This window comes from Eupeodes corollae, chromosome 1, assembly GCF_945859685.1.
Source record: "Eupeodes corollae chromosome 1, idEupCoro1.1, whole genome shotgun sequence".
Lineage (NCBI taxonomy): Eukaryota > Metazoa > Arthropoda > Insecta > Diptera > Syrphidae > Eupeodes > Eupeodes corollae.
In genome coordinates, this window is record NC_079147.1 from 136,922,240 (window position 1) to 136,947,055 (window position 24,816).

The 24,816-nt window shown below is 36.2% G+C and overlaps 1 protein-coding gene across 1 annotated transcript in view; it reads left to right on the forward strand.

The window, feature by feature from the left end:
- LOC129941596 (putative transcription factor capicua) overlaps positions 1-21,085 on the forward strand; it is a 73,329-nt gene extending 52,244 nt beyond the window's left edge. Inside the window, exons 10-23 of the mRNA XM_056050268.1 lie at positions 3,479-3,954; positions 4,030-4,527; positions 4,586-4,714; positions 4,779-5,355; positions 5,415-5,702; positions 6,600-6,796; positions 6,869-7,079; positions 12,993-13,202; positions 13,278-13,521; positions 13,579-13,730; positions 13,798-13,875; positions 13,945-14,126; positions 14,207-14,336; positions 20,185-21,085. Of these exons, the coding sequence (XP_055906243.1) occupies positions 3,479-3,954; positions 4,030-4,527; positions 4,586-4,714; positions 4,779-5,355; positions 5,415-5,702; positions 6,600-6,796; positions 6,869-7,079; positions 12,993-13,202; positions 13,278-13,521; positions 13,579-13,730; positions 13,798-13,875; positions 13,945-14,126; positions 14,207-14,336; positions 20,185-20,375 (3,563 nt within the window). The 3' untranslated portion in view covers positions 20,376-21,085. The remainder of the gene's footprint in view (positions 1-3,478; positions 3,955-4,029; positions 4,528-4,585; positions 4,715-4,778; positions 5,356-5,414; positions 5,703-6,599; positions 6,797-6,868; positions 7,080-12,992; positions 13,203-13,277; positions 13,522-13,578; positions 13,731-13,797; positions 13,876-13,944; positions 14,127-14,206; positions 14,337-20,184) is intronic.
- The last annotated feature ends 3,731 nt before the right edge of the window (positions 21,086-24,816 follow it).

The following is a 24,816-nucleotide window of genomic DNA, read 5'->3' on the forward strand; positions in this document are numbered from 1 at the left end:
ATTCCGTGTCATCATGACCGACATCAACGAATAATTAAACTTTGACATTTCGAGGATACTTGTAAGAAGGCGACCCAATGATGCTCAAATATTTGGGTATATAAGCAGGAAAAACCGGTTGCTATCTAAGAAGAACATCAATGCTATTCGATTTCGAGAAAACTCTCCTAGGAAAAGATGTGCATTTTTGCAAAAGAGTTTTATGGGCCGATTAAACTGAAGGTCCGATAATTCACATCGCATGTCTTTAATGCGAATTAATCGGCTATTTTGTTTTGAACTATCATTCGTTGATGCGCTCATTATTACACGAAGACTTTTCGGATGTCTAAGCTGTGTATTATTTTAACATATATCTTTTTTTTAAGCAAAAAGCATATTTTGAAGACAGTCAAACGCGAATGAGGCAGTCTTATGGTTTGGGGAACGTTTAGTTGATTTGATGTGGGTTGGTAGGAATAAGTGGTACGATGGCTAAATTTTTATATTTCAACATAACAACATGGAACCATTTACATTTGAGTCAATGCAAGTTAACTGGATTTTCATGGTAATGACCCAAAACATGCACCCAAAATCGTGGAGAAATAGCTTAGCAATGAATCCATCAACGTTTTGCACAAAGTTCTGATCTTATTTTATTTAAAAATTCAAAACTTGAGAGGAACTTTGGTTTGGAATTCAAAAAACTTAGAATTCGATTCTCCACAGTATGGTTAGGTTAGGTTAGGTTGGAGTGGCTGTCCAGATGTCATTGACGCACGTAGACCTCAAGGGTCCATTGTTATACCACTAATGAGGTTACTCATGGGAGAGTAATGAATTTAAACAAACCATTTTGTACTTTTAATAAAGTTAGAGAGACGTTTTGTGTCAATCGTTGCCAGTTCACTTTTGTTATCGAAGAAGGGATTACCGAGAAAGTAATTCCTTCTAATGGAGAGTGCTGGACATGTACATAGAAGGTGTTGGACCGTTTCCTCTTCCTCCTCGTCCATTCAGCTTCTACAGAAGTCATTTGTGTAGACCCCTAGCCTCAGAGCATGTCTTCCTATGAGGCAGTGTCCCGTTATTACTCCAATTGTAGAGCTTATACTTTGTCTGCTCAGTGATATCAAGCTTTTTGAACGTTTTAAGTCAATACTTGGCCATATTTGCTTGGTTGCTAGGCAGGTGGTACTTTGTGACCATCTAGCATTTGTTGTTTCTAGAGCATATTGCTTGAGAAGATATTTGCATGTAGCAAGTGGTGTTCCTATGTTATGTTTTTGTCTAACATAAGGCAGAAGTGTTCCGTTTTTGGCGAGCTCATCGGCATTGCAATTTCCCGGAATGTCTCTGTGGCCCGGCACCCAAATGAGGTGAATGTTAAACTGTTCCGTCATCTCATTCAGAGATGATCGACAGTCGTGGACTGTTTGAGAGTTATTGGAGACAGACGCGAGAGATTTAAGAGCGGCTTGGCTGTATGAGAAGATTCGTATATCCTTACAAGATATAACGTTTTCTTTGAGCCAGGATAGTGCTTCTTTAATCGCCATTACTTCTGCCTGGAATACACTACATTGATTGGGAAGTCTATAGGATAGACTGAGATTCAGTTGTTCTGAAAAGATACCACTTCCAACTCCGTGATCGGTCTTTGAACCGTCAGTATAGAAGTGTACCGCATCGTCTTCCAGGAGTCTCTCTTCTTCCCAGGAGGAACTTGAAGGGATGGACACATGGAATCTTTTATCAAATACCATTTTTTGGGGTGGTATAGTCTAAGCGATCTGGGGTAGATCTGAAATTGTCTAGAATAGTAGTATGTCCAGTATTGTTACCGGTCCATTGAGAGGTGTCTCTAAGCCTTACACATGAGTTGGCAGCCACCTTTTTAGAGAAGATGTCAAGTGGTGTTAGGTTTAAAAGCACTTCCAGTGCTGCGGTTGGTGTTGAGCGAAGTGCTCCTGTGATGCACATACCTGCTGACCGCTGGGCTTTGATGAGCTTATTTAGATTTACCATCTTGTCCAGTGCGGTCCACACAGTATGTGAGACAACGTTAAAAATGTTGGTCGATCATTAAAATACGAGTTTGGTATATAAAACAAATTTGGAAGGTATTTGTTTTCCCCTAAAATTTACTTTTTCGCCAGTTGTTCGAATGTGTGCCTTTTTTACTTCCAGTAGAAAATACGTCATCACTGAGTTTTTTTTAATTTAATGCAATAATAAGCTTGAATTCGCCTTTTTCTTCACTGTATAAATAAATGTTTAGTTATTTTATTTACAAATTAAAACTACATAATATTTTAAAAATTAACAAAGACTGTGCTTCTCTGTAAATACTTGTATAAATACATTAATTTTATAACAATGTATTATTTAAAATCTTAACTTAATAAGCTTGTAAACGTTAATTAAAGATATTAACGGGATGTAGTTTTTTAAAAGTATTTTTAGATTATTTATTATACTTTTTTGAATTATCGTCCCTAAAAATATAATAATTTTGTCTATATTTTGATAAATAGTAGGGGTGGACCTTAAAAGACTTGTAGGGTCGGACCTTAAAAGACTTGTCACACTTATCAAAGAAAGGGAACATTTTTCCAGAACACTTTAATTTGCTTTCGGAAGAGTGCTTACTTTTTCCAAAAACTTTAAGTGGGCTTCATATTTAGAAGAACTTAAAAGATATTAGTATTGCTTAATATAAAAATTCGTCAGCATGTTCACTTAATCCAGAAGTAATGTGGTCATCTTTTGCACCTCCTTTGTGCAATGTGGGCCCGTTCTATTAGCTTGCCTGAAAATGATGCTGGCTTACATTTATTTTAATTTGTATATGAAACTGATATTCTATGTGACAAAATTACTAATTAATTTATTCGGTAAAATTTACCAATTGTTCTTCCGTTGAAACACTGCTTGATTTTATAGAAGTGAGTTTCCTGAAGAATGGGAGGCTGCTTTTCATTGGTATAGTTTTTTAACGGTGGATGCTTAGTCAAGTTCTTCATTTTCTTCATTCTCATAACAAAATTTCTAAATGGCAGTCTGGTTTTCGCAATAAAAACTGTTGTAAATCTGTGGTAGTAAGAGTAACATCCGATTTCCGTCCTTGACTTGATAGAAATGAGCTTGGTACTATGGTACTCTTAGATTTCTCAAAAGCTTTTGTTTGCGTTGATCAAATTAATTTAAATAATAATAATAATAATTTAAATTTGTCTTATTTTGCTCTGAAGCCTTTAAAAAAATATCTGTTTAATAGACCTTACACAATTAAAACGAAGCGTGGTTCTTCAGACTCATACATTGTCAACTGCGATGTACTGAAACTGGTCGATACTAAATTTTTGTCCCTCTTTATGTGGTCTTCAGTAAGATCTTCCATAAGTTGCTTATAATTGCCATATTCACTACTCACATGCAATGTTTTCTAGCCGAAAAATTGTAATTTATAAATAAACGGAACATATTTGTATAGGGATTAACCATGGGTCGACGTTTCAATGGCACACGCTCCTGCCACTGATTAATTCTCCTGCGAAACAACAACAACAGTCGACACAAGCAACGCCATCAGCATCATCGACATCGATGACCTGTTCGGTCCCAATGGAATCCCCCGTTAGTGCTAAATCGGAGCCCATGCCCCACGATGAATGTGATGATCAACTAGACGATGATGTCTTTGAACCAACTCCACCATCACAAAGATTCGAACATAATAATTCAACTGGTCACAATGGTAGTGGCTACAGACAGGTTACCTTTAGCACAGGAGAAGCACTCGCAGCACCAGATAACAGTAATACCTGTCGGCCACCGCAATCTGCAGCAACAGACAGCAACGATGTTGCAGAGGCAACAGCAGCAGCAACCGCAGCTGCCAAAAGACGTTCCCAGTCTTTAAGTTCACTGCAAAATGCATCTAAAGAACCCATGAGTCCTATGACAAAGGTAACTTTTTTTTCAAATATTTCATTCTCCTATTAAACAACCGAAAATTGTATTTAACAAACATTTTGTTTGTAGACTAAAATTCGCCGACCAATGAATGCTTTTATGATATTCTCCAAAAAACATCGCAAGCTAGTTCATAAAAAACATCCCAATCAAGACAATCGCACTGTGAGTAAGATTCTCGGTGAATGGTGGTATGCGCTGAAACCTGAGGAAAAAGCAAAATACCACGAACTGGCGAGTTCTGTAAAAGATGCTCATTTTAAATTGCATCCTGAATGGAAATGGTGCTCTAAGGATCGAAGAAAATCATCAAGTTCTACCAAAGGTGATGCAACCCGAGTTAGGAATGACTCTGGAGATGGCCCTGATTCATCTTTAGATGAAAAGAGCCCAAAAACCCCAGCTGATATGCCTCTTCCTGGTCCGGATATTATTCCCCTCACAATTGCTGCCTATAATATAGATGAAATATCACCGACAAAACAAAGTAATGGAAGTTACATTCAAGACGAAGTACATGTAAAGACAGAGACTTTGAGTGAAGAGGCTGCATCGGATGATGAACAGGTTTGTAATTTAAAGACTTTTCAAATAGGATTTTAAGTTCATAATATTATTTCCACAGATGGTTATTGCTGAGGAAATGTCTAATGCACCGGATTCGGGAAAACTTATTGATCTAAAATGTCGTGAGCGCGTTGCTGATTCTGACATGGAGGACTCTGTTTTTGATTATAGAACCAGCGCTGAAAATGTAAGTTTTTATACAACTTTTATATTGTTTAATAAATTGAAAAAAAACTAATGCATTTCCTTAGAAACATTCTAATGTCATTGATCAGAATCGTATTCAAACGATGCAGGAAAATAATAATGTAAAACATGAGGATGTTTGCAAAGAACAACAGCAGCAACAGCAAAATCAACAACAGAAGGTATCTCAAGCACAACACCAACAGCACAAGCTTCAAAACCAACAACAATTGCACCAGCAACAACAAGAATTGCAGCAGCATAAGCAACAACAAGAACTGCAGCAGCATCAACAACAACAACAACAGCAGCAGCAGCAAAAACAACATCAGCAACAGCAGCAGCAACATCATCAACAACAACAACAGCAGCAACAACAACAGCAACAACAACAGCAGCAACAACAACAACAGCAGCAACAACAACAGCAGCTAAATTTACAAAATGAGACCACCGCACAGTCCAGAGCTGCAAATTCAACAACAATAACTGCTAATTCAGAAAGAGATATAACATTGAAGCCAAAGCCAATAAAAGCTCAACGGCCAATTGAAAACAACATCTTGAGCTATCAGCAAATTCCCATGTACTCATACAGTAGCCCAAAGAACCCTATTGGTGTAACGCCATTCCAACCTACAGGTAATAGACGACTTTTTAGTGCGAAAAACATCTCTTAAAATAATTCAATATCATTGCAGGTGGTGCCTTTAAAACAATGCCCATCAGTCCAAAAGGTACAAAACTGGAGGAACAACCAGGGGATGGCAGCAACACAAATAACAACAATAACACTTTTGTCATCAAACAAGAAGATTGTGAAAAGAAAATCAAACAAGAACAAATTTCTCCTTTCACTGTTAGTGGAGGTCCAACAGTTTTCACATTCAATATGAAAGGCCCTTCAACGGACTATGTGAGTAGTCCACTTTTAGGACCATCATCGAGCGGTGGTGCTGGCGGCAACTCGCTATCCGAATCAGCTAAAGGTAAAGTAAAACTGGAACAAATCGATGTTATCGACCAAAATCAGACAAAATTATCAACTTCTTACAATAATAATAACAATCAAAATAACTATAACAATATTGTTGCACGAAATAGTAGTAATTCATCATCGCATGATACTAATAATTCTCATCAGCAACGCTATACTCATCATACTCGTCAAGGTTCTATCTCAAGCTACCTCCAATCATCTCATAATAATCATTCACAAAATCATACAAATCCAACTGTCATAACCTCAACTAACAATTGTCCTTTGATCCTTAACAAATTACCAAATTCTTCTGACCAAAATGACACAACGACGACTAACATTACACAACACAACAACAATGACGACCAACAACCATCATCAAACAATGGGATTACAGTGCTACCATCCACTTCTGTGCTTTACGATGCATTAGTTCTTGACGCTCTTGATGGCACAACACTCGAAGAAGAATCATCCCCAGTTCAGCAGCAATCGGACAAAATTAAAATCAACAAACAAACTCTACACCAACATCGTCCCAAAGGAGCAGTTCTACTAATTCAAACAAAAAATACGTCGACAATGGCAGTAAATGCAAATTCAACAAATAACCATGATACCACTTCATCATATTCTTGTGTAGTTAGTTCAGGTGGTGGTGTTGGTGTTGGTAATAATGGCAATGGCAGTAGTAGTATTAATAATTGCAATGGCGATAATAATAATTGTAGAATAACAGCTAATGTATCTCTTTTCAATACTAAAAATAATGGTGCAAGGATTTTAACCACTAACAATTTAAATAACATTAGCGATATGCAATCAATGAAAAAACTAACATTCAATACTAATTCCGATGAAAAACAATCGATTCTAATGATTAATTCGACTGCATTAAATGCAGCTTCATTGACAGCAACTCCTTCCTCTTCGGCTTCCTCTTGTTCTTCTTTATCTTCTTCTTCGGGTTCTTTACCGACAACAGCTTCACCACTATCGGCCCCACCAACAAGTGTTGTTTCATCCTCGGTTATACCAACTGCTCAGATTGTAACAACAAAGTCTGGACAAAAACAGATTATGTTATATTCAAATCATCAGGTTAGTTTTTATCGTTTATGCTTGTGTTTATTAAATTTGTATTTCTTAAATTGTTGTTATTTTTTTTTTAAGGTGGCATTTATACCAATGCATGGGAATGATGATCAACAAAACAAAATTAATCCAAGTTCTCCAAACGCTGTGCCAATAAGTAATAATAACTCGGCAACACCAGCAGTGCAATATTTATTTAAGAAAACCACCAACCAACAGACACCGAATAATCAACAGCAAACGCAAAGTACTGTTTTAAATACGATTTTGGTGCAGGGATATAGCCAAGGTAAGAATTCTTTTTGGTCTTTGATTTTTAGAATAATATGTTTTAAACAATGATTAAGTGACGTGCTTTACAATGGATTTTTGTACCCTTCCCCGACACTGGCAGATTTATGTTTTTAGAAACGATTGTTTCAAAAAATAATAAACGGTGCGGAGGAGGAGTCATTGGAATCAGTGATCGTGGGGATTTCTCAGTCACGATGGTGAAATAAGCATCACGCGTTCGCTTTTGGGTATTTTTTTAAGAGTAACGACAGTCAACAGTTTTGTTCACACTTCGGTATACGACGAATAAGTAATGAGCCGACCATGAATTTAATTCTTTCCGCGTAACTGCTTCCGCTATGAACACTCCACGGCCAGCACTAAGTCGATCTTCAAGGACTTCCAAAAACATTGAAGTACTTACTTAACCTAAACCAACAAGCGTCTCCAGCCAGCTCGGTCCCCAGCTAGCTGTCTCCAGTTTTGCACGCCAAGTTGGTTGAGGTCATCTCCCACCTGGGTGCGCCACCTGAGTCGCTGTCTTCCTCTACTGCGCCGTCCCTCGGGATTAGATTCTAAGACCTTCCGGGCTAGAGCGTTGATGTCCATTCGCTCTACATGTCAGTTTCGCTGTACAGCCCTTACAGTTCGTCGTTATTTCTTCTCCTCCATTCTCCATCTATGCGTACAGCAACAAAAATCACCCGAAGAATTTTTATTCTTTCGAAGCATCCTAAGACGCTCTCATCTTCCTTTGACAGGGTCCAGGCCTCAGCGCCATAAATGAGAATCGGGATGTTGAGTGTCTTAAAGATGATTGAGAGAGGACTTTACTTCTCAATTGCCTTCTAAGTCCAAAGAAGCAGCGATTTGGAAGAGTTATTCTTGGTTTGATTTCAGCGCTGGTTTCGTTGTCTGTGTTACTTAAATTTTCTTCAACCACATCAAAAACTTTGAAGAAAATCAAAAACATTGAAGTGGTTGAAGAAAATTTAAGTGAAAATCCACGACTTTCGACACGAAAAAGGGTAGCCTCATTTGGACTTTCAAGAGCATTATTCAAGAAATTTAAAAAAAAAGTATTTAAAGTTTCATTCAATACAAATCGTTCCAGAACTCAAAGAAAATGATTTTGTTTCACAAAAATGAATGATGAATTTGTAACCTGAAGCTTACCCTTGAAAAATTACCCGTCGCTTTGGGGATATCCCGTGGCTACCGAGGTGCCACGATTTAACTCCAATGGATTCTTTTTGTTTGGCTACATCAAAGAGAAAGTTTACAGCAACAATCCCCGAACTGTAGTGAACCTAAAAGAAAAAATTCGTCGAAAAATCACGATTTACTGCAGCGTTTGGCGCGTAACACGAGGCTATGTTTTGAACAATGCGTGGCACTTGACGGAAGACTTTTGCATGACAATTATGTTCAAAAATAGATTATGCTCGAGAATAGCGAGTAATTGGTTCAATTGTTTAAGGGGAGGAATGCTACTTGCTATTTTACTAGGACATAGTCCACTAAAATATTGGTAAAAATGGGCGAGGCAATAAACTTTACGGACAATGTTCGAGTGACGTAATTGAGTTGATGGTATTGTCACCAAAAATTTTAATCATTTCTTTCATTTTCTCAGAAAACCCGTCTTGAAAGTGATTGTTCCACAAGAAGTCTCCAAGAATATGGAGATTGACAGCATTGTGTTTTCGAAGCATTAAATGGCACTTTCTTACTTCCCATAGTACAATGTTTTTTAAATCAGAATTTAATTAGCTTGGCCTTTGCGGTTCTACATCTGAAGAAAGGGGGGATTTGTGTCTGAAAATGAATTTAAAGATTTAAGAGTACTATCGTGAGGATCGGCCGAAAGATAATTTGGAAAAATGCTGTTTTCCATTCGCTCGGAACAAGATTGGAATAAATGAAAAAATCAAAATAGACTAAAATCAAGGAAACATCGCCATAAGTACTCACTTAGGTTTTTCACCTTCCTAAATCTTTTCAGTATCTTTTATTATGTGCCTATTTCCTTGGGGATTTTTCTATCATTAATCCACGCTTATAATTGACCTTTTTAATGCATCTATCAGGTACACATCAGAAAGATCTTGAATTTGTGCCAAAAGATCAAGATCCGCAGCTGGCCGATTTACTATTGGTTACCTTTCCAAAATGATTTTTTCTTGGTCTTTTTGAATGCAATCATTCAATCACATTTACATATGAGTGCCCTGGCAAAATTATTTTGTCGTACCTTACCAATCGATTGGAATCTTCAAAAATATGCTCACTGAATTTCTGGTTATAGAAAAAGATTGTTCAACCATTGACCTCATTTTCTTCCTTCACCTCAGTTGTCAAAGCTAGAAGTATGAAGGTTTTTGCATTATTTGTTGATTTTAAATCAGCCTTTGACATGGTGGATGGACCGACATTTTTTAAAAGCTCTGATAAGTTACCATATCTAATAAATTCATTCACATCTCAAAACAAGTGTATATCAACTCAAAAGCAACTGTCTGGAATGGCTCTCAAAACCGATAATGGTGTCAAACAGTTGTGTGTGCTCATTGCGCTCTTGTTCTTACTCTGCATTTATGACATATAAGTTTATCTTCCTGAAAAAATTTGGATTTCTGGTATGTCAATCATTGTTTTATTGTATGTCGATGATCTGGTATTGCTTGCAGAATCACCCGAAGTTGTTTAAGTTTTGATTATCTGTCTGTCAAAGTACGCCCGTAAATCTTTAAGTAAAATGCTGAACTGGCAGCTTTATATAAGTTATTTAAAAGCAATTAAGTAACTCCCAAGACTCCATAAGCTACATGAAAAAAGGATTAATCTTTAGAGGAAGATGTGAACCCTTGAGACTTAACGGAACACCATACAATGGAAGTTTTAACCAATTCTGCACCTTATGTTACCTTGAATCCCAAGAAAATCGCTTTCATTTTACAGTTATGTGTCCGATTTTTGCTTCACATTGATTTTTGTTTTTGGAAACAATAAAGCTTTTGAACAGAACTGATTAGAAAAGCCGCGGATTATTCTTGATGAATGTTAAGTATCGCAGAATATGAATATATATTATTATTATTTATTAACAGGAATTTAAAAGTAACCTGGTAATTACAATTATTATAGAGCCTAGCTGCGAATTGCTAAAACGAAATTAAATTTTATAATTAAGATTACATATTATTTGATTTACTAATCTATATTTTTTGAGCTTGGAATTTCGAGGATTTGATAAATAGATAAGAGTGTGTCCAAGTCTTAGTCGAACAAAATTATTTATTTTTGTTTTCAGAATGTTGGGGTATCTGGGATGAGATCTGTCGGCATTGATTGCTTTGTAGTGGTGATGGTATTGGCTCGTTTAGCTGTTTGTTTTTCATTGTATTTTTTATAGAGTTACTCAGGTCTCGTTTAGTAAAGATGTTAAAGTTGTAAACGGGTGCATCTTTAATAGACATAGCAGCATGATCTGCTTCTTCGTTGCCACGTATACCAGAATGACCGGGGACCCACATCAACTTAATGATTGGGATTTTGATGAGATGATTTCGTATACCGCATATACATAAGTTCATCGTTGTTGGTGGGGTTGGCGATAGCTTTCAACACAGATATACTATCAGAGCAGATGATGGTTTTTCCCCGAAGCTTAATTGCTGTTGTAATAGCTTGAAGAATACCAAATGCTTCGGCTGTAAAAACTGATGTAAAATCTGGCAGAATTCCAATGTTCAGAATACAGCCGTCCTCTTGTGTTACTGCAAACGAGCTGTTTTCTTGAGTCTTTGAACCGTCTGTAAAAAAGAATTTCCATCCTTCATCTAGAAGGGTTGATTGAATATCTAAGAACAGGGTTCGGTATATTTCGGTGTTGTTTTTCCTATATTGCGATAGTGTCATGTCAATCGATTTGGGTTTTATATTCCAAGGAGGGAATGAAGGTTTGAAATTATATCCTCGTTTTGTTGGAAGTTGAAGTTGATTGGCTTTGATTAGAGCTAGTTTATTGGTCGATGAAATTCGTTTTACGCATTTTTGATTTATTGCCTGCGAGATGTCGACATCAATAAGTGAATTTTGAGGTTAATTTCAATATCATCTCATCAATCCGATGTTCTATAGTTGGAAGTCCAGCTTCGGCGAGTAAATTTTGTATTGGAGTTGTTGGGAAGGCGTTAAGGCATCTTCTTACTGCTTGATAGTACGGTGGTTTAATAATGTTAATCGTTGTTTTGGGGCATTTACCGTAAATATATATTCCAAAGTCAATTTTGCTTAATATTAATATTTTTGTTATGTGTGAAAGAGTATTTATATGAACATTAATTTTACTATTACTTAAATATTTAATGATATTGGTTTTCGCAGCTAAGTTTTTTCGTAATTCTAAACAGTGCTCTTTCGAATAATATTTGTTATTGAAAATTAATCCTAGAATACTTAGGTTATTTACTTTTGGAATCGGTATATTATTAACATTAAAACTAAGATTAGAGCAGTTAAGTTTTCGGCAAATGTGGAGTATTTTACATTTTGATAATGCTAATTTTGCGCCGGATTCTAAAGACCATATGAGGATAGCGTTAACGGCATAAAGAAACATGCTTTTTCAAATATTTAAGTCAGAGTTTTTACTTAGAATATAGACGTCGTCAGAATAAAGACACTGGTTTAGTAGGTTATGCTTTTCGAGTATATTGCTTATGTCGTCGAATGCTATAGTGAACAGCATTACCGATAGAGGTGATCCCTGGGGTATACCGTTTTCTAATGGGTATGTTTTGGAAAAGCAGCTATTAATTCTTGAAGAGAATTTTCTGTTGGATAAGAATGAATCGACGTAATTGAAAATTTTTAAACCAATATCCCACTTTTTTAGTTTATTTAAAATAACATGTTTCCCGATTCGATCAAAAGCTCTCTCGAAGTTTAATGAAACTACGAATACATGGTTTTTTGACGAGATGGCTTTTGAGATGTAGTAATCTACATGAAGATGGGCGTCAACACATCCTTTGTTAGGTTTGAAAGCAACTTGTTTTGGAGATATACATTTTTTGGATTCAGCGAACCAAAGTAGGCGTTTCGCCACAATTTTTTCCAAAATTTTTGATAGACATGAATTCAGTGATATTGGACGATAGCTTTCAATCAAAATTTTGTCCTTATTTGGTTTGGGGATAGGGAGCAATATGGCTGTTTTCCAGTTTTGAGGTACCGTTGAGGTATCAAGAATGTTATTATAGAGTTTGATTACTCTTAGCTTCACATTTAAAGGAAAATTTTTGATCATTGGGTAGGAAATTCTATCCCTACCTGGTGTTTTTCCCTTAGATTTGCTAAGACAAGATTCGAATTCTACAAGTGAAATATGTTTTTCGATTTCACGGTAGAATTGGTTACTGGTGTTTGGAACGTAATTGATAATTTCATTTTTCAATATTACATAAAGAAAAGATACATTTATATAAATTTGATATTGAGTCGACGACAATGCCATTGCTTTAAACTCTTTAAAATTAACATGTATTAAAAACGCGAAGCAACTTCTAGTTAAGTTAAACTTCCCAACTTTATTTCTCTAATCGTTTGGGTTCTTCATCGATTAATGTTTAATTAATTTAGTCGACAACTAATTTACCGGAAGAAAAACAAACTTCTTTTCTTTATCGTAAAGAAAACAGCATCAAACAAATATAGCCCAAGCAAGCAAAATCGTCATGACTCAAATTTCTCATTTTGAATTTAATATACATCTTTTAAGCTTGATATTTCAAAAATTAAGTCGATAACTCTTTTCACTTTTATTAACTCGAGAGCCCTTTTTTTTAATACACTCATTGTTTTGCCCAAATAAATTTAATTCAATTTTCTGCATGAATTTCCTTTCTTTTTCTGCAAATTATAGTTTCCGAAGCAACACCGATGTCACCAGGCTACAAATCACTACCTACAACACCTCAATCCTCTGGTGATACAAAAGGAAGCCTTCCACAATCGGACTCAGATGTTGAAAAACAAACAAACGAAAATGAGGACTCTGAAGGTCAACAATTTGTATTAGCTCCAACTCCAGCTCAATTAGGTCGGGCTCCGTTACAACGTCGAAAAAATATGTGTATGTATATTTTGAACCCACTTAAATTTGAAATTGTTTTTAATCACACTAATTTGTACTGAATATTAAATTTAGTAGGTAAAAACGATTCAACATCGCATTCGGCAGCTGAAACAGTAACGACATCTGTCAATTATTCCACTGCCAGCAGTACTGATGCAACAACAGTCGTTACTTCGATAACACAAACTGCCGCCACAACTACGTTGTTGTCAACTGCTCTCCCAACACCAACATCATCAACTTCCAGTTGCGATGAACATCCAAAATCGCCACAAAAGAATAACCTTTCAAAAAAGAAAAACGACGATATGGATAAGTGAGTTAGTTTTAGAATTAAAATAGAACCATTTTGTATTTAAAACTATTTTTGCAGCGTCCTTAAACAAGTTGACTTTGAGAAGAAGTATCAAGCTTTGCCACAATTCAAACCAGAAGATTGTCAGTCGCCAAGTGCTATATCAGTGCCATCATCACCACGTGTGTATGGAACAAACTATCGAAAAAAGAATCCCGTGCAGAAAATTCGTTAGTTTTATTTATTTTTAATTCGATTGTATTACTAATAAATATTTTTTGTTTGTTTTATTCTCAGATAGTGAAGATGAATCCACAGAGGAAATGCCAATGCAACGATTCTTTGGACCTGATTTTAATATCGATCAGCTGAGAGGTTCGTGTTGTTTTGTTTTTGTCACAAAAGTACGATATTTGTAATACAACCTAATTTTTGTTTGTATAGAAATGGAAACAAATCCCGCTGGAAGATCGCCTAGAACACCACAAACGCCATTACAAAGTGCACGGTCTGATGCTAGTGAAAAAGGCCATCGAAAAGTACTCGAACAAAGGCGTAGCTTGGTATTGCAGTTCTTTAGCGAACATGGAATGTTCCCTTCAACACAAGCTACAATTGCATTTCATGTAATTTTGATTTTTCAAAAGGCTTTTAAATAATGGTTAATTTTGAACTATTTTTTTGTTGTTTTATCTTCTTCTTCTAGACTAAACATATTGACATATTTCCAAGGAAACAAGATCTTCAGTTGAAAATACGTGAAGTACGTCAAAAACAAATGGGCAGCTTTACACCACATTCAGCTGGGCCAGCCACGCCTAGTGAAATAAGTACAGGTGAATTTTTTTTTTGTATTCTTGAAAAGTTTATCACCTTTAACTGAAAATTAACAAACGTGGATTACTTTAAAATCCACCCTGAAAGTTCATCAAATGGTGTTAAACGACCATCGAACTAAAGTAAGAGAGAGCAGAGGTTATGAAAATGTCCGAATAACGTGTAGTCACATTTTATATTAAAATGTTAGACCAAAAACGTGTTTGGTTGACGCTTTCAACGCACTTCGATACACAATTATGCCACCGAATAAAAAGAAAAAATAAAAAAAAAATTAAAAAAAGAAAGAATAAAATACATTCAAAGCAGTGAAATGCAAAGGAGGAACCGTCTCCGAAAAAGCAAAAACAATTTTTTCGCCTGGGAAAATGATGGCGATATTATTTTGGAATAGCCATGGATTTGTCCCAATCAAGCATACTAATCATCATTGCTTGCCAAACTGAGCTAAGAAAATTCAGAAAATCGAACACATTTGTATAAAAAAAAATTCTTTGTCACCAAGACAACGAAATTTTTGGTTATTCACATATTGTGCTTAACACTGTAGTAGAACACAGTTACAGTTTTCTTGATAACTTAACAGTTTTTTAATAGTATTAGAATTGAAATAGTTTTTTTTACTTGACACTCCAACCTAAAATTCATAAAATATGGTTATTAAATGTTTTAGGCTAATTGCATATTACGTACAAATATTTATTTTATTTGTATGTTTTTAAAATAAAAAAAAATGTTAACATTATTAAATGATCTACCATAGTAGGCCGAGAGTGCATTGGTGTACAAAAATAGGGCGCATGTACTCCAGTGTTAAACGGTACTTTATATCTAAAAAGCGTTTCAGCTCAAAAATGTAGTTTTATTGTGTTTCTATCAGACCATTCAAATTAAGTTTTCCAAGATTAATTGGGGCATATTGATTGTCATATTTTATATACGTTTAAGGTATACTTATTTTTACCCTTCTGCCTAAGTCTACGTCGCTGTACAGCCCGAATAGCTCGTCGTTCCATCTTCTCCTCCACTCCCCTTCGATGCATACGGGACCGAAGATCACACGAAGAACTTTTCTCTCGAACCTACCCAAGAAGCTTTCATCTGCTTTTGTCATAGTCCACGCTTCTGCACCGTATAGCAGGACGGGGACTTATATAGCGACACTTTGATTCCTCGAGAGAGGACTTTACCACTTAATTGCTTTCTTAGCCCAAAAAAACAGCGGTTAGCAAGAGTTATTCTGCGTTCGATCTCAGCTCTGGTGTTGTTTTCTGCGTTTACAGCAGAGCCTAGGTAGACGAATTCCTTGACTACCTCAAAGTTACGTCTGTCGAAGGTGACGTTTTGACCAAGACGTCATTGTTTAAGTCCTTTCTTGACGACAGCATGTACTTTGTTGCCTTCTTCCGACCATATCTTAGAGTTAAGTTGGTGCATGCTCCTAACCAACTTATCTCCAGCTGCTTCAAAGAGTTCGGCATGTAGGCCATCCGCTCCAGCGGCTTTATTAGAATTGAGCTTAGATATGGCAATCTTTACTTCGTCTAAGTCGGAAAGACGCGATTGTTGGCTTTCGTCGTCTATGTTGAATGGATCATCCTGCCTGACAGCGGAATTCAGTTTGTCTTCGCCGTTATACAGTCTGCAGAAGTCGTCCTTCCATATCCTCATTGACTGCGGTTCCACTATGATGTTTCCACTTTCGTCTTTGCAGCCTTCGGTTCTAGGTTTATGTACCTGTGAATTTCGTTTCACCTGTTCATAAAACTTTCGAACTTCATTCCTGCTTTTAAACCTCTCAACATCTTCGACCGCACGCTTCTCATGCCATCTCTTTTCCTTTCTGAGAAATCGGTGTTCCTCTCGCGTCTGCTGCTCATAGACCTCATGAGCAGCTCTCGTCCTTTTATGCAGCGCCGGTTTGCGTGCCTGTTGTTTGGTTGCATTTGCCTGCCGACATTCCTCATCAAACCAGGGGTTCCTTGTTGGTGGTTTTTTAAAACTTCGAGAGAGGTTACTTGTGACTCGGTCGGAAAAGGATTTGGCGATCTTAGCCGTTCGACGTTGTACCCTCTCCCAGCATCTCCCTGTTTTGCCTTGGGTCTGGAAACCCGAAGTGCTACCTTGGCTACAACGAGGTAGTGGTCCGAGTCGATGTTAGCTCCTGGGAAAGTTCGGACATCCATGATGCTGAAAGCGTGTCTGGCGTCGATTGCAATATGGTCAATCTGGTTGACGGTAGATTGATCTGGAGAAGTTCAAGTTTTTTTCCTCTTTTTTCATCCTCTTTTTGCCCAGCCCATCCCATCGCATTTCCTGGATGGCGGTGATGTCTGTTTTATAGCAGTCTAGGGCATCCGCTAATTTTTCGGCCGCATGTGGTCTGTTAAGGGACCTAACATTCCACATGCATATCCGAAGTTCGATGTCCTTAACGCTTGTCCGTAAAACGAAAAGACATTTGTTTTGTAGTTAATCCCAAATAATCTAGCTGAAAAACTTTTGCAGCATTTCAACTTAAGAAATTACAGAATAAAACCGGAAATTTTCAGCTCGAAATCGAACAGTTTTTATTTTTGAGGACGATTTATTACGAGGTGAAATGTCTACTTTGTTGTCGTTTGAGAACATTTTTTTTAATAAATGACCTCCATCCAGAGTCCAAGTATATCTCTCTTCACCTCGAGATAAACGGGAGCAGACCATAACTTTTGTTTTGTCAGTACATATTAATAATCGAACCCCATTTATTGCAATAGTATACAAGATGGTTTATCTTTAATGGCAGAGTTTCTGATCATTCAGATAATAAAAGAAGGCCTAAGTAAGATATAGCAAAACAATAATTGTTATGCCTGCAAAAAGAACTCCTTGAATGCACTGATAAGAATACATATTTCTTTCAATATTACCGAGTAACAGATCTCCATTGTTGCTTATCAATTGACATTCAACGCCGCGCGCCGTATAGCAGGGCATGAGGATTCGAGGGTTTTTGTTAAGGGTAAAACATCGTAGTCTGAAGAGAATTATCGTTATATCTTCTCCTCCATTCTCCATCTATGAGTACGGGACGAAAAATCACTCGAAGCATCCTAAGACGCTCTTATCTTTCTTTGACAGGGTCCAGGCCTCAGCGCCATAAATGAGAACCGGGATGATGAGTGTCTTATAGATGGTGATTTTAGATGCTCGAGAGAGGACTTTACTTCTCAATTGCCTTCTAAGTCCAAAGAAGCAGCGATTTGCAAGAGTTATTCTTCGTTTGATTTCAGCGCTGGTATCGTCTTCTGTATTAATAGCGGTGCCTAGGTAGACAAAGTCCTTAACTACCTCAAAGTTTTAGCTGTCCATGTTGACGTTTTGTCCAAGACGTCGTCGTTCAGTGTCCTTTTGTGCTAACAGCATATACTTGGTCTTGCCCTTATTGACTACTCACTAAACCCATCTTGTTCGCTTCCGTCGCAATGCTCAAAAACGCTCCACTGACATCACGCTTTGATCTTCAAATTATGTCAATATCATCTGCGTATCCGAGTAATTGGATGGACCTTTGGAAGATTGTACCTCTTGTGTTGACGGTTGAGTTTTGCACAATTCTTTCCAGAATGATGTTGAAGAAGTCACATGACAGTGCATCGCTTTGTCTAAAACCTTTTTTGACATCAAATGCATCGGTGAGATCTTTTCCGACCTTGATAGAGAAGCGTGCATTTTCCATCGTCATTCTGCACAAACGGATAAGTTTGACAGGGATGCCAAAACTAGAAATTGCTCTGTAGAGCTGGGTATCGATTTGAAGTTCCTGGGTTTTTTCCAAGATCTGCCGTAGTGTGAATATTTGGTCGATAGTGGACTTTCTCTGAAGTCACACTGATAAGGACCAATCAGGTTGTTGACGAACGGCCTCAGGCGTTCACATAATACGGTATAGGCAATGTTAAGGAGACTAACGCCTCTGTAGTTGGCGCAATTTAGAGGATCTCCTTTCTTATGGATCGGGCATAGGTTAGGTTATAGTGGCTGTCCAAGATGGAAACGGACACTCTTAGGCCAGTTTAATGGCCCATTGTGATACCACATGAATCTTGAGGCTTCCTCCTAAGCTCAATGGAACCAGTTAGAGTCCCTTACGAAACGTGAGAGGCTGATTATACTGATATGATTTAGATCGTTAAAGAAGAATTCTCCTAGGTAATTCTTGCGTTTTCGAGCTAGAGCAGGGCATGTGCAGAGAAGATGAAGAACCGTTTCTTCCTCTTCCTCGTCCATACAGTTTCTGCAAAAGTCATTTGAGAATACGCCTAGTCTCGTGGCGTGCTTTCCTATTAGACAGTGTCCGGTTATGACACCTATTATCGAGCTTATATGCGATCTGCTTATTGAGAGCAAGCACCTTGAACGTTTTAAATCCAGTGTTGGCCAGATGTTTTTTGTGGCTTGACACGTGGTGATGTTGGTCCACCTGGTGCCTGCCCTCCTCGCAGCGTCTTGCATTAGTAGCAGTTTACAAGTAGCGATTGGTATGCCAGTACTTGCCAAACGTGGTGGAATTGGGCTGTACTGTACCGTTCCTGGCGAGTTCATCTGCCTTACAGTTACCTGGAATGTCTCTATGGCCCGGCACCCAGCAAAGGTGAATATTAAATATATGTATCGGGCATACTATGCTGAGATTCCACTCATCGGGCATGCTTTCTTCCGACCATATTTTGCAGATGAGTAGGTGCATGCTCCCTACCAAGTCATTGCCTGCTGCTTTGAATAGTTCGGCAGCGATGCCGTCAGCTTCAGCAGCCTTTATTGACTTAAGTTTAGATATAGCTACCTTCACTTCGTCAAGGTCAGGTAGGCGAAATTGTTGATCTGCGTCGCCTAGGTTGAGTGGTTCTATCTCCCTTACAGCGGAATTCGGTTCGTCATCGCCGTTATATAATTTGAAGAAGTGGTGTTTTCATATTCTCAACATCGATTGCGGTTCTACTACGATGTTCCAATGATCATCTTTACAGTTCGTTGCTGTTACCCTTGGGAGGCTTTTTTTAACTTTTGGTAAAATTTACGAACTTCATTCCTGTTGTGACATCCCTCTATCTCCTCGATCGCGCTTTTCATTCTCTCTTTTTTCCATCTAAGAAGCCGGTGTTCTTCTCTCCTCTTCTGCTCGTAGAGCTCGGTTCTTTTGTGCAGCGCGGTTTTGTATGCCCACTGTTTCGCTGTGCGCTTACCGCGTCAAACCAGGGGTTTCGCTGTGGTGGCCGTGTAAAACCTAGCACTTCAGAGGCGGCATCTCTGATGGCTGCAAGGCAATGTTGCTGCTGGTTTTCAATGCTAATGCAGGCAGCATAGGACTTCTTAAGAGGTTATTAGAGACTCGATCGGCTCCAGTTGAGGTACTAGGCATCCGATGTTCACCGCGGGGAGGTGAGAGTAGGAGTTGATAGACAGAGGTGGGTTTTGAGAAAAATCTGCGAACGCTTGTGTCTTCTTGAATGCACATGTCTACCATTTGAACATTTGTTGGAATCAATTGGTGAAATTATTGATGTTTTCTATGCTTCTTCTTTACCCAGTTCACTAAAATTTAATTCTTGGAGTTAATGCTTACTTCTTGAGATGAGATGAACTTTTTCGCTGAAAGTTTCTGATATTATTAATATAGAATTGTCGTAACCGATGAAAAGATGCTTTTTTCACTAGTATCCCCGCATATGAAAGTAGTTGAAGCAATCTGTTAAAGATAGTGCCTACGTTCAGGCTTACTTACACATAAAAATCACCCAAGTTGAAATGCTTTATTTTTGTTGTTTCACCCATTTGTAAATATTTGTTTCTTCTGTCTTTTAGGATCAAACGATCATCAGCAGCATCCTAACTATGAACAACAACATCAGCACAATCAGCAACAACAGCAATTACAACAACAACAATTACAACAACAGCAACAACAACATCTTAATCAACAAAATCACCAGCAACAACAACAGCAACAGAGTCAAGCATCCCAGCAAAAACAACAACAACAACAGCAACACTAATAAATACCAGCAAATACATATATCAAACCTATCCCAATTCGGCCGTACAATTTGAAAAAATGCCGTATTAGCAAAAATATAAAAGGTAAATATCTAAGTAGGTTCTTTACTTACATTTTTTTTTTCAAACAAACTTTTTAAGATTGATGATTTTTAATTGTAAATATTGATTTAAATATTTGTATACACTGCATTTTGCATGTAAAATATTCAGCTAGTTATATAATTAATCGAAGCTTTGTCTACAGAAAAAAAACTATTTTGACTGTTTAGTTTTTCCTTCTTAAAGCGATTTCTTCCAAACAAATCAAATTTTAATTTAATTTAGTTTTTTTTGCACAAATTAAAAGTGTAGAAAATATATACAAACAGCATCACCTATTTAAAAGTGCAGAAAGCTTGTAATCTTTTTATTTTCAATTGCTTCCAAAAAGATTAAATCATTTTGTATAATTTTATTTGAATACCTAAAAATGTATAATTTTAATCCTCTCAATGGCATTGTAGCTATTTTAAAATTTTATCTTATAATTTTGTTTTTATAAAAAACATCATTTTAACCTGTTAGTGTTGTGTCTTTTTAAACAAAAAAAAAAAACAAAAAAAAAAACATATTTTATCTTAAGCTAGCTATCCATTTTTTAATTCAAATTTTAATTAGATTATAGAAAAATAGAAATGAACTAAAAAAAATACATTTATGTATATCCGTAGATTTTAAAACATTTTATTTGTTACATTTATTTTTAAGTATTTTTTTATTATTATTATTTCCTTTTAAATTTTATTGTAAATATAAAAATAATTGCTTTAATTTTATTATATGAATAATTGCACTTCAATTATTTATGGTTATATTATTTTTTAAAAATTTTATTTTTAACATACACAAAAAAATGAAAACATAATCAAATTTTAAAATGTTAAGTATAGAAAGATTTATTTAAATATTCAAACAAATTAATGTATATGTGGAACAAATTCATATTACATTGCGACTAATAATAAATTGCAAATATACATACATGTATCAGTACATAATTTTTATAAATATTGTTTTTTTTTTTTATTTATTTATTTTTACGTTTTCAGCGCAGGTTTTTTCTTTGGCCAAATAATTTTCATTTTCTTATTTTCAAGGTATACAATTTTATTTTCAATAAAAAATATATTTTGACAACAGAAAATAGTTGGGATTGGGTTAGGTAAGGTTAAAGTGGCTGCGGATACAGAATTCACACACAAAGGCTAAAAGAAAAGGCTATTGTGATACCACATGAATCTAGAGAATTACTCCTTACGAGTCGAACCATTTTGAGCTTTTATTAAGCGAAGAAGATATTTGATATCCTTATTAGCAAGTTCACTGGGATTATCAAAAAGGTAGTCTCCCAGTGAAGTCTGCGTCTTAGTGAAAGAGCAGAGCAAGTGCAGATAAGGTGAGAGGTTGTTACCTCTTCTTCCCCGTCCATGCAAGGGGGTAATTATGAAAACGATAATCATTTTAATACAGAGTATTTGTGATATTGCGAGTACGAAAAACGATTGCAGAAGCGCGTATTTTTTAAAATTGCGATTACGAGAAACGAGAATCGTAAAAAAACGATACTCGTATTTTTATTTACGAGTGCCTTCAGCTTTTGTTTTGGCGGGTTACTGTCAAGTGTCAAACATTATTGTGTTTTGGTTTGGTTTTCATTTTGATGAGGGAGTAAAAGATGTAAGTTATAATAAATATAATGGTGAAAATAAAATATTTCTAATATTTAGGCCTACAACGAATGCTAAACAAATAGACTTGATGGTAGCTTTCATGGAAATTAAACAAAGTTAAGTTGCTAAGAATCATTATTATTATTGTGCCAGAAAAACTATATTTCTCATAAAAATGTTGTTTACTTGGAGTTTTTTCGTCTTCCGTCATTTCAAATGATATACATTTTGGGCACAGAAAATTTCCATTATTAGCAATATTTTTGCTCGAGTGACCGATAAAGTTGGTTGTGCCATACTAACAAGGAAATCCTGTCCGGTTCCTCTTTGATATCCCCCCTCTGCCAGAAACCGAAGTGTTGAGCTAATTTCAATACATCTGGTATACATGTAGAATTGAAACTTCAAAGGTGTGGATCAATCTCATCCAATACATATTTTAAACGCTTCCTTGTTCAGACGAAAAAGTTGCTTGAACCTTGAAAATATTTTAGGAATTTACTTAAATACAGCATGAACAAAAGGATTTTCATTTACTTACGTGGAACTTGAAAGGCTCATTGGGTGTTAAAAGTGCCCTTGTTACACGCATTTCTCCTTCGGTTTTAGATTCATCTTCGCTTTCAAGAAAGTAATCGCAATGAAAAAACTTTTTACCGAACCGAATGCAAATCAAATTTAAACTTAAAACTTTTCCAACATTCACATTTTGACATTTGAAAATAGGTGTGAATTTAGTTGCGTTAAAAAAATACCATTTTTCATTTTTGGCTGGCAACATTTTTTTGATTTCATTTTCGTTTCTCATAATCGCTCTACGCCATGAGTTTCGTTTTTTTCTGCCGTTCGTTTCCTATTTCATAATAAGGGCCCAGGTAGTTTTTGTGGATGTAGCGGTGTCTTAACAGAATAATCATCATTTTATCGATACAAGAATTCGATTACGCCTAGTTAAGAGACCTTGTGGCTTCTATTCCTGAAATGCCAAACCAAACTAAAAATAAAACAATTGACAGCATAACATTGCAAACTTAAAGTTCTACACCAATTAAAAAACATCCGTTCTTTGAATACTTTAGAAGTAACTTTTATTTTAAAAATTTAGTTATGTCTACAGTCAAACTTAATGTGTCCATCGTAACAAAGAAAGGTACAACTAATAGAAGTCTTCATTGGCTTACAACAATTTTGGAAATTGATCCTATTAAGCTTGTGAGACGTTTAAAGCATGATATTTAAAAGTGGGGTAGAAAATTGTTACCCACAATTATTTTTTATGATTGAGAACAAGAAGAGGTCGTTGGGTGCTAAATCAGGCAGGACTACGTAGACTACTCACAAATTTATTGTTTTATGTTTTTTTATTAATAATAAGCAAAAATTCAAGTGTGTTTTTGTCTTCCTTAATGCGCCAAGACACAGTGTGAGCATTAGGAAATGGAGAGAGGTTTTAACAGGGGTTGTCAATGCATATTGGTTTTTATTTCCTGGATATTGCAATGACTGGGAAAAACAAAGTGTAGTAAAGGATTCTACATTAGCGTTGTATGGCTGAAGAACTCATCTCTGTACTTGACAGTACAGTTGGGTTCGAGAGTATGCTGATGAGCATTCCTGAAGGCGCGAGTTTGAATGTTAAATTGCTTGGGTTGAAGAATGCATAATCCGTTAAAATAACGATGATATAGGGTAAGATAATAAACTTTATGAAGGTGTTTAAGCGACGTAAATGATTCACCGATGATTTCAATACCAATCGATTTGATTGCTCTAAAAATTCAGTTTTAAACTTTGTGAATGTAATATTACGTAATGTGCCTACACGGAAGCTCTATTTAAAATTTTGCTGAACATTTGCTTTGTCTGACAGCTCAACAGCTGTAAAAAAAAGTCAACAAACAAAATACATTTGCTTTTAGAGGGATTCCCATTGGTCATTATAGGCTGTGTAGTGTTAAAGCTACTTCAGCGATACATTTATTTTTTTCAATTTCAAAATTCATATTTTTTACTGCACGAAAAATCAAAACGAACTTCTGAGAAAAAATTACATATGCTAATGAAAGAAAGCCATTTTAGATTATCACATTCGCAATGTCATTCAAAGCAACCTCGAAGCAGGCCCATCGCAACGCAGTCGAAGCTGAAGCGTGTTTGTGTTTTAGCCATAAATCGTTTTCTCTTTCACTTGATAGCAACAATTCACGTCAAATCTTTTGGTTAACATGAATTATTTCCAAAAATAACTTGTAAGACTTTATTATATCGATACCTTCCCGTAAGAATGTATTAAGCGACATTTTTAAAATTGTTCAGGAAACAAAAAAAACGTCTCATTTAGTCATTTTTTTGTGTATTGTAATGGAAGGAACAGATTTGGAGAGGGATTTTCAGAATACAAAACTTGACATCATTGCAAAACCGAAATTTTAATCAGATAAGAAGTTTTTGTCGCTTAGTACATTTTCGTGGTCAAGACATTGGCGCTTGATACAATGGTAAATGGCGCTTAAGACACTGTGATGGTCACAAAAAATAAAGGTTTGAAATAAATTGTGGCGTTTAATTCATACTGCATTCAAATATTTGAAATAAAATCAACAGCTATCTATGCAACGGAATTTACATACATACAAAATCACGCTTACAACCGACCAGACAAAAAAAAAAACACAAAATAAATGGGAAAAAAGCAGAAGCCTACTTCATAGAAAAATATTCAAAATTA